General features: G+C 36.2%; 2 protein-coding genes across 2 annotated transcripts; one reads left to right on the top strand and one right to left on the bottom strand.

The window, feature by feature from the left end:
* Positions 1-1,198: 1,198 nt before the first annotated feature.
* Positions 1,199-3,931, bottom strand: LOC144451097 (heme-binding protein 2-like). The gene is made up of 4 exons (XM_078141869.1): positions 3,857-3,931; positions 3,052-3,187; positions 2,219-2,399; positions 1,199-1,382 (listed from the first exon to the last, which is right to left on the bottom strand). The coding sequence occupies exons 1-4, from the start codon at positions 3,929-3,931 to the stop codon at positions 1,199-1,201; spliced, it is 576 nt and encodes a 191-aa protein (XP_077997995.1).
* Positions 3,932-7,329: 3,398 nt separating this feature from the next.
* LOC144451206 (heme-binding protein 2-like) lies at positions 7,330-9,592 on the top strand. The gene is made up of 4 exons (XM_078142006.1): positions 7,330-7,473; positions 8,098-8,227; positions 8,583-8,763; positions 9,421-9,592. The coding sequence occupies exons 1-4, from the start codon at positions 7,330-7,332 to the stop codon at positions 9,590-9,592; spliced, it is 627 nt and encodes a 208-aa protein (XP_077998132.1).
* The last annotated feature ends 1,797 nt before the right edge of the window (positions 9,593-11,389 follow it).

The raw sequence follows: 11,389 nt of genomic DNA, 5'->3' as shown, positions 1-11,389 counted from the left end.
ACTGAGTACATTGGAATAATTTAATTGTATATATTTATATTTATAACAAGATATTCTGGTTAAGGAAAAAACTCTTTGATGTAACACTTTAAGATTTCAGAAATGTGACTTTGATGTCAAATTGTAAACGGTTTAATAAAAACTGGGGAATAAAATAAAGTACACAAGTCCTTGAAAAGTTTCGACTTTTTCTCGTGTATATTTTTTTTCCACACCTCAATCTGAGTTCTTCTGTCTTTATGCAAACTTTTATTGAAACAATAGAAAATATATGAAACAGGGTGTTCTTTTGTAAATTTGCAAATTTATTGTGGGTTTATAGTGAGATTTTTGCCAGGATACTACTGAATGATGTGTCTAGATAACATTAATATTGAAATGTACTTATACCTTCGAATGCAGTCGTTTGTACATTAACATATAATTTACTATTTGCCATAAAGACAAAAGATTGTTTGGTTTGGCCACTATGAGTGCTGTTCAGCTGGTCTTGAAGTAAGTACCTTGATATAGTGAGTCATTTCCCAATGCAACATGGGGTTCTGTTATTATTACATGTTTATTCAAAATAACTGTAAAAATTAGCCTTCACAAAATCACACAGTACTACCACATGGTTTCAAATAGCAGCAAATAACATGATCATGAATATTCATGTGCAACTCATGCATATGCATATCTGCTGACTCCCATGAGGCAATGTGTGTCCATGGGCAGAAACCAACATTCAGCCCTATCTCTATTTTGCAGCGTGATCCATCTTTATTTTATTCCATGTCCCTTGTGTCGAGTTGTCTGACAACTTAATTACATTGACCACTCTGTTGAAATTGTTACTAGATTTCAAAGATATGAAACCTGAGCTGAGATTACAGACTAACCAAAATGCCGTCTTGTCAGTGGTTCATTTATGTACCCATGTAATCACTTGCTATCCCATATTACATAATAGTCTGGATGCCAACTGTGGTTTCTAACCAGTCTGGTCAAGGTCCCTCAATCAGCACAAAAAATTTTTCATCCGTGCCACTACATGGTGTATATGATGAAACATTTACGACCCGGATGTGGATTTTGTGGACCTCAGTGGTATAGCTTACATGAGTTTGTGGACTTCCGTTTACGGGCCCACCTAAAGTCGACCTTTTCCACAGGACAATCTCAGTCCACAAAACCCATATCCATATAGTACAGATTATTATTCTTCATTGTCTTTGACCATAATCCACACTTCGTTATGTCGGTTCATTAGTTTAAATGGACTGTCATAGCCTGCAGTATAGAAAAAGTCTTTGTGGATGTCATCTCTATCACCTAGTGCTTCAGCCAACTTTCTGGCTTGTGTCAGCCACTGCTCTTCCTTGGCAAATCCACTGAATGATCTACAAACAACAAACAAACAAACAATAGAGTTTAAGATAATGATATCTGAAATACATCAATTTTGACATGCACATAATTGTGATGAAAAAGTTACAGAGAGTCCCTGCTGGTTGTTCATGATTAATATTCAATATTCATTCTGGCTTCCCTTCTCTTATCCATTCCTCTTCTGTGAAATTCACTTAAAGTCGGATTAAGATGACACTCATTATGCTCGATGACAAAAATTTGACCATGTAACACACTCACGGAGCTCATAGAGCACCTGTGAAACTGTCGTTTTAGAGAGTATTACAGATTTTTTATCTCCTAATGTATTATGGTATTATGAATATACAAAAAAGAAGTGTGCCACTGTAATTTGAAATTAGTTGCATTTTGGGGACTATTTGTGAAATTATTGACTTGATACATGTTGGGAAGTGTCGAGACACTGACCCAGGATTGAAATTTGACCTTTTAACAAATTGGCTTTGATCATAAATGCATTATGCTGTATTTAGTATATTATCACATTCTTGGGATGTTTGGGAACTTGCAAACCCGCCATGTTGAATGTTGCATCATGGGAAATGTGATAATAAATACTAATCAATGAGTAATGTAAACAATGTTGATACATTGTTTGTAACCACAAAAAATCAGTTCACAGTCACCCTGACCATTGTGGGAGGTTAATTTTATCAGTAGCTCCAGATTAGATATTAGATAGCCACAGATAATCCCATAGTCCTTTGCATCTGAGCATGCTCAGTCTGGATTGCAAGTTCCTTATTGCTGTTCTACATGTTATGAATTTAAAGGCTAATAAAACAAACTAAAGGTAACACTTCACCTTACAAACACTTTTCTTTTGGAGTGTTCAGTCTGGAACACTTCTTCTGCTTTTGGTGTAGGTGCATTGTCATGATGTTCTTTAGGCACATAAAATGAAAAGGTGAACGAACTTTCACAATTTGGTCCTGCGCCATGTTTAACACATGCAGTGACTGGGGCTGTCATGGCTATTTTCTGACCTAAAAATGAGACAATTGAGTTGAATATAAGAACATGGAAGACAAGAATAATACAGCTTACATCTTGACCCATGTCATAATAGTGTGTATACATTACCATGGCAACAACAACCCTCAGAGCCAGAGTGAGTCTTCAAGACTAACATGAACTCAAAACTTGCATGTTCTGTGTACAAGACTAGTGATGTCATAAACTTGACTCAAAAAAAAAACAAGGTCCTAGTATACACATCATTCATATCGCAATACAAATGTCAAGACTTCAGCTGCAAAAATCATAGCACTGTTTTTAGCCTCTGGGATTTTTATAATTCTGTGAAATTTCATTTCAAAATAATCGTGACAGATTTACACAATAAGCCATTTCATATTACAAGACATGTATAAAGTGGGATTTTCAAAAACTGCTTAAAATCTAATGTGGAAATACAACCAGTTGATTTATTTCCTTCGTATATTGTCATTTTGTAAATTCTGGGAATGTTCCCTGCTCACTCTTGAAACAACCTATAAAAATTAGAGGTCAATAAAGCAATCAGGCCGTATTCCTACATCAGATTTTAATCAGATCAAATGTGTTTAATACCCCATTCATTGTCAATGTAGAGTTGACTACTGAGGTGCTGAAATGTTAACCTCATTCATAAAATACCTGTTTCATTGTTTCCCTGAATGTACTTGAACAATCTCCAGAATGATGTAGTGCCAGCTTTATCATAACTAGCGCCCTCTACAGTTGTACTTGTCCACTTTGCTGCAGAATATTCTCGTAATTCATACTCAAGTTCCTGCAACAAAAGATAGTGTATGCAAATTTTAATTACTCACAAAGTCACTAAAACTGAAACACAGAGTCCCTAAAACAAAATACTAGGGCTTGGTGTGGAGGATTTTTTCTTGTAATTTATCACGAAAATTTATTTCGCAGCAATCAAGCAAACATGTTTAACTTGTGTCTAGACATCTTATTGTTGTTATGTAACTCCCTGATTTCATTTTCATACACAATGAAATCATCTACACTGTAGCAATGTATTCTAGAGTTTCAATTTTGCGTAGTCTGTAAGGTACGCCATGACAGGGCGCCCTCAAACATCGGCCAACCCCTAACAGAGAGGAGAGGAGGCCGGTGAGGGCGAAATGTCACAACGTATCTTACATTCTAAATTTTGCCATATTCTCTTCATGTAATTATGTGTGTTCCAGAGTTTTTATTTCCATACCAAAACTATTTTTTAAGTACTGTACCTAAAGCCAAACTTTTCACTTACAGACAGTGATGGGGTTTAGTGTCTTGCTAGTCTGTAAGATACTGACATACGTGCCACGCTATCAGCCAGCACTATTAGAAGCCTGATAGAGCTGAACAACAGGACATACCTGACAGTCTAGTATAGTGTCTTACCTCATTACCAAAATGTTTCACTCAGACACAGCGATTAGATTTAGTGTCTTACCTCATTCTTTTCAATTACTGTGAATTCTGGAGTTTCAATTTGCGAGAAAAAGAAATTTTTGACTGCGTTGAACATCCTGTAGTGCTAAAAAATAGTAGATCTTCCTTCAACAATCAGGTACTTTAGTTTTCAAGACCAAACCAAAGCAGGTAGGAATAAATGTATAACTAGAATTTAAAAAAAAAAAGAACTAAACTTAAGTTTTGATTTTCACTGATTTTGAAGCAGAAAGATATAGGTTATATACACACTGTAGTCCCTGAGATATAACATGTCATATGATGCCTTATGAGTCATTGCATCATATTAACCCTAATCCTAACAAGGTCATTATTTTACTACCCATAACACTAAAGTAAAGTGTTTTCTGTATGTACCACAATCGTTTATAGCATCCATATCAAGTGTAAAAGTATACTGTTTCATTTGCTAATACAACCCATAACACCGAAGTAAAGCATTTTCTGTATGTACCACAATTGTTTATAGCATCCATATCAAGTGTAAAAGTATACTGTTTCATTACTAATTGACCACATTAGAAAGGCCACATTTTAGGCTTGTAAATAAACCAATTGAAACAGTGAACTTTTACACTTGATATGAATGCTATAAACGAGTCTAACATGGAGAAAGTGCTTTACTTCTCTATTATGAGTTGTAAGGCCTAGGCTTTCATTTAGTTTACTACAAACTCAACCTCCAGTTTGAAAGTAAGTTCTGTGAGGATGTGATAACGTCATCATGGTTATATCAACACTCCAATAGCATAACCCATAGACCCAGTCCTTCCACCAAAGGGTCTATACCGGGGGTCTGTGCATAGACTACGGCTGTTGGTGGTGATAAAAACAGAATTCAGCACTGGAGAAATCCATGTCAGTAACTTGCTTTGATTTGATTTGTGGAGATGATCATAACACATATAGGACCAGATGAATACTGTTAAAAATCATGTGTTACCTGTTTTGTCTGAAGTTCCACGTTTGCTCTTCAACTTCAAAATGAAACTGAACAAGTGTGCTCAAACAAGATGCAGCACTATTATCCCTCAAGCTATATAGTACGAACCCCGGGGTACGAACAGTGTGTGTAATCTGACATAAATGATACTATCTGTAACACTACAGATAATATGTTCTAAAACATTACTTATAATGATGTGAAGGTTGCAAAACTTCCCCCTCAATGTAATGGAATAGTCCTCATATATTGAAGTTACACAAGCTCCAAATCGCAGTCCTTCTACTTACAGATAAACAGATAGCAGGACAAAGATAAAAAAAATATGTGCTACTTCAAGGTCAGGCTGCCTGATCAGTTATGAAACTAAAAAGTGAGTAACCCATGCAAAGCTCGCAGTATATAGATACCATTGTAAAGTAAAACGTGTGTGCTACATGTTCCACGGCCTGGCCCTGTACACAGCACACTGACACTGACACTGTGACAGAAAGCATACGTCATCATCCCGGTACTAATTAATTTACATTATGAAACGAATTATATAAAAAAGATAATGTCACTCACCTAAATCCTGTGTAACATAGAAATGATAATAACTTTGGTATTTCCAAATATTCTGTGGACTCGGTGTCTGCCACAAGCAGTTCTCACGTACGATCACATTACGTAGTAATAGATTAGATACAGCAGGTCAGTCAAGTGCGTGCCAGGATTGATCAGATTGCTCAACCTAACGTTGAGGGCGTACTATTTCGGGCACCGAGACTGGCACCGCGATGCATTCAGGGATGCATTGATATTGTCACGGTCGAGAGAGTGTGTGTGTGTGGGGGGGGGGGGGGGGAGTCTATCCCCTGTCTATGATTGCATAAACAAATATCATAATTGTCCGAGAGCGGTTTTTATTACTTCTATTTCCCTTTAATAGTTTTACAGAGAGGGTATTAACCCCAGGGGTATGAAGTTATCATCATTGAGATCTCAGTGGGCAAAGCCCCACCTTTCATGTTTGACATCCCCGGGGTTTGATAATGGTGTTCGCCCACAGTCACTTGGGAACTAATATTCCATTCCAGGATGGTTATATTTGTTTAGGATGATCATAAAACAACATAATGACGCTATTACAGTAGGTATTTACGACGTGTTCAAAAAATACCGTTACCGGTGACTGTTGTGGAATAGACCGAACATGATTCATACAAGTATTTAGATATTGAATGGGCGTTTTTCGACACGTGTCCCAAGGTTCACTTACAGGTGTGCAGTGTTTACCAACATGGCGTTATATACTACTATTATATAATACCTCACATGTTACAACACACCGGTGTCGCAAGTCACGTGTTATAAAACTTTGTAATAAAACAAGGCCCCGCTGCTCCGTACAGTCAATCACTCACCAGTCTTCACCACTCAAGTAACAAGTAAGTATATATCCTAATTTTACTAACACGTCAAGTTGTTGAAAAAATATTATTTTATCATACTAGCGTTCTTAGTTGTGTAGGCTGCTGTGATTTTGTTTCTTGTTCACCAGGAGTGGCATGTAATATGGACTCAATAGCCAAAAATAACCTTCAGTCAGGATTTCACAGTCTGAAGGATATCAATGGCTTGAATAGCTGTAACAATTGTAGCTGTGTTGTGATTTTGAGGATTTTTCATATATTTTGTGGGGTTTTTTTCGTTCCGATGTTTAACTGGAAGCGAACGCTACAATTCCTGTAACTTTCTGTAACGCAAATCTCAGAATTCTCTGAAGTGGTCTGAACACAAATTTAAATTGATGAGATCACGCTGAAAACGTGAACGAGATGTCAGCGTACTACCCATTTCAAAGTGATCGTACCTCTGAACATTTCTTAGGTCTAAATGCTCCGTAAGTACTGTTGGACTTAGAAAATGTCCGATTTTTTGGGCAGGTAAGGCGTAATTCAGCAGAAAAATCCACCCAACTTTGCCATTCAGATCTGAATCGCTTCCGTCTATTTGCGTTTATGTTACAGGAATTGTAGCTTTGTGAAACATCGGAACGAAAAAAGCACAAAACAGATGAAAAACCTCAAAATTACAACAAACGCTACAATTATTGCAGCTAAGGCTTGGAATGCTCTCCACACTTCTTGAGATGAGATTCGTGGCATAGACTTATAGACTAGTATAAAATGATATACAACTATAGGCATTTTGACCAGTTCATAAAGGCACATTCTTGGTTTTGTAGAACTTTTAACTCTGTTGGGTGGTCTGAGGCCATCATCACAGAAATCACTGTATGTATTGGAAGTTAATTTGGGATGATCTTACAAATGTTTGAATATATAATCACATTTTTCATACACGTGAAACATCCTTGTGTTTTTTTTTCAAAATTATGAACCAAATCATATTTTTAGTCCTGTTAATTTCATCACATTTTCAAACATGTGAACAATTTGTTATTCGATGACACTGATAACATCTACCTTGTATTTATCTTGCAGAGAGTTCAAAGGTCGTTGATCATGGCTCGTCACGTGATTGTACTCTTAGCAACCTGTCTTGCAATAGCCAATGGAGTGTCAGTATTTGAACTTGAACGTGAACGTGAACCGTCGTTTTGTAATGGGTTAGATTGTCCAAGGTTTACAGTTCTGTCAAAAACAAAGGTACGTCATGATATATCATACCAGTCCAGAACAATGGGCCGTTACCATGGTCACTGTAGTACGTCTATTCCCACCATGTAAAACTGATAAATTTTAAGTTGATGCCAAAGATCCAACTCGCGAAGATTATTTTCTATTTAGATAGAGCACCTTTATATATATATATATATCTCGTCTTTTTTCAAAGACTTGGTTGTACTTTACTTATTGTTGTTGTAATTACCAAAGTATGTATTTTCCAAAGAACTTTTCTGTGAAATTAATTCGGGCTCGTACCTTGAAGTCGAAAGTTACAATATTCACGTGTGGTACTATTGAAATAGAGATCACATTGGGAGAATGTTTAATAGTGTCCTATTCGTATGTACAGATGAATTTTAGAGGTGAAATCAAACTGTTACCACCAAACTTTTCAACATGGTTTTAACTATATTAAAACCTTTCGATAGTAATGACCAATGCCATGAAGTTACAAACTGTGTCCCTTTTATGATAACAGCCAAGTGGCCTAACTTATACCAGATATCTATTAGAAATTGTGTGAGAACACACAAAAAAACTTGTGTGCTAATGTAGACGCTTTTGCAGGTTTACAGTAAATATATGACATGTTTCTATATACAGGTCTATGAGGAAAGATCGTATGAAGCCAGTAAATGGACAAGTACCCTGGTGACAGGCACTGACTATCGGAGTTCCGTTTCTGAAGGATTCATGAAATTATTCCAGTACATCAGCGGCAACAACGAAGCAAGTACGTCACTTTTGCAATGACCTTTGACCCCCGTATCTCTCAAATGTCACATGCTGAGATTGTTTTACCTGGAGGATAAAATACTTCTCCTGAAATTTAACATTTGTCTTCTGCCATTGTTAGTGCAAATTGGTGGCATAATAAGGCAGGGATTTCCTCGACTTTTTCGTGTATGTCTACTAAATTACATTGAAGAATATTGTCTATGTATTACATGTATGCCTATTACAAGACCAGGTTTGAGTTCTTCTCCAGTAAATACACCACGTGTAACTTTTCATATGCAGAAAAATTTACATGCTCTTGGTTTTAATGAGTAAACATTGAAACTGTCTTTTTCCGTCAACCATTACAGGAATAAAAGTTGCCATGACTGCACCTGTCATAACCAAAGTGGAACCGGGCCAAGGACCAGCTTGTGCTAGTAATTTCACTATCTCATTTATGGTACCATTTGCTGATCAAGACAATCCCCCAAAACCTTCAGATCCGACTGTCTTCCTGTCTGAATTACCTGCACTGAAGGCTTATACAAGGTAAACTTGATATTTATTACGCCATACCCCTCAATTTAGTATAAATATGTGTATACTTTCTGCGCATATAAGGTTTACTTGCGTCATAGGAACCCTCAGCTTTGTATGTGTGTACCTGGTAACCTAACTAGTAAGAAATGCGGTTGACATATTACTGTTCATTGGAATAGTAAACATCTGTGTAAATATGACCACTTTTGAAATATTTGAAGCATGTTGGTACTGAGTCTGTAAAACTTGTTTGTTTTTATGGTCACAATGCAAAATGAAGATGTACTGCTCTCAAATTAAAATGTTGTAGAAAAACACACAACAGTTCTTGTCTATTGACAGTGATAGGACCCAAGGGGTTTACAACTGTTTGGTGCAATCGGACCCATTACGATTATAATTTTGTTGAGAAAACTGGTCGATGGTCCAGAACAAAAAAATGGTACCAATTAGCAATCAACGGAGTCTTGGTTTCTCATCCTCTTGCCGTTGAGGGCATACCCCCCTCCCCCGCAGAGGTTATGCCCTCAACGGCAAGAGGCTGGGTAACCGAGACTAGCAGTCAACGTGACTCCACTGATAAGATACCATTACATGTAATAACCTGGGATTGAAACCCTAGCCTTTAATTATGCAACAACCTAAACTTTGTGATTTTCTCCACAGATCATTTGGAGGGTTTGCATCCTTCAACGACTTCGTTACAGCAGCCCATGAGATGGATTCAGCACTGAACGGTACAAGTGGATATACGACAGACTACTACTACACTGCCGGCTACGACAGTCCATACAAACTATTTGATAGACATAACGAAGTGTGGTTTATCGAAGTATAAAAAGACAATGTTTACGGTTGCATAGCAACCATTATTTCAGTGGCTGCATGTTTTTTTCCTGAATTTACCTTTATTTTATTGAACAACTTTGATCGACCAGTACGAGTGTAAAGCTTGCTGGTATCGCTAGTCTCCAAACGTTCAAGTTGAATTTTTTTGAATGTTTATACTAGTATATGGTAGGGTTAATACGTATTTACTTAAAACACAATTTCAGCTTGGAAAATGAAGGTCAAATCCCAATGTCAACCCCACGTAGTTCCTTTCCTGAAGTGGTAAGAGTACAGCCAGTCTAGCTGCTAGACCTCGGGTGTTCTTCCGATACAATACGACAAGCGACCGAAAGCAAACGGAAGAAAACCCGAACGTCTAGCAGCAAAATTAGAGAACAGCCAGACTACGTACGTGTCTACATGCATCAGACTGACGAACTCCGCTGAACAGTACTAGTAACCATGGTAACAATGACGACATCCACGATCATATGGAATTCTTGTGACTATGGTCAGGAAAAGTGAGACACCCCTTTCTTCAGATGAAGCCACTGATAACGAAGACTAATCTGAATGGTTTCCTGTACGTCTTAATCTTGTTCCAACACGTACTTCCTTTCACGTGATCTACATCCAATACTTTCACGGACGGAAATATTTACATCAAGAGATTGTATTTCACCATTTTTTTTGCGTAATGTTCATCATATATTTTGTTTCAAGAGAATTATTAAAGAAACATGTTTTTTCTTGATATTAATTAATGGTTTAATTAGTGTTTAAGTTTTGATGAATGGATGGAGAGGAGATAGGTAATTGTTTGTTCTTAAATACCAATGATAGATGCATAGTTATACAAAAGGACCACAACTTAAAGCAACACCCCCCCCCAACGCTCACACGCTTCCTCAGTCGGTAAATTTAAATTTAAAAACAAGATCAACTAAGTAGAATTCTTGCAGGGGAGTTTGAAAAACGCATATATATATATATATATATATATATATATATATATATATATATATATATATATATATATATATATATATATATATATATATATATAAAATGTATATATATATATATATATATATATATATATATATATATATATATATATATATATATATATATAGTTTTGGTAGTACTGGAACTCTTTCTTGGTTGTAACTCGGAGTTTCATGCATTGCGCGATCATCAGACAACTCTGAGGCTTACTCTCTGGGTGTGCTGTATATATAGAGTGTAGACAATAGAAATACCATCACTATTGTCTCTGCCACTGCGGTATAGAGCACTGTCTTAGCAGATTGATACTCATACTGTGATATATATATATATATATATATATATATATATATATATATATATATATATATATATTATATATATATATATATATTTATATATATATGATGATTTAATTCGAATGTGAAGCTTTCCCTAATACACCCCAAATTGAGAACGAGGTCGGTAAGGATTGATTAAAATACTACTACTACTACTCAGTTCAAAGCTTTGCCTTGTTGTAAAAGGTATATATGTATTGGTTCAACATGCAAATTACAGAAATAAATACTAAATTACAAATTTTGAAGATAGAATTTTATTTTTTACATTTTTGATGAAAGGTTTCCGGTTTACGAAGAAAATAAATTGGCGTTTACATTTTAAAAATTATAACTGGAAAGTGTGTGGACGGGCTAAAAGTGGCGTTTTTTTGTACAGTGAAAATAAGCAGTTGATTACGTAGTACGCCAGCAATTTACGAGCGTTAGATCATGTTATTACAACATCTTAAAAT

The sequence above is a fragment of the Glandiceps talaboti genome, chromosome 21, assembly GCF_964340395.1.
Source record: "Glandiceps talaboti chromosome 21, keGlaTala1.1, whole genome shotgun sequence".
NCBI classification, from domain to species: domain Eukaryota; kingdom Metazoa; phylum Hemichordata; class Enteropneusta; family Spengelidae; genus Glandiceps; species Glandiceps talaboti.
This window is presented reverse-complemented; position numbering and strand designations above follow the sequence as displayed.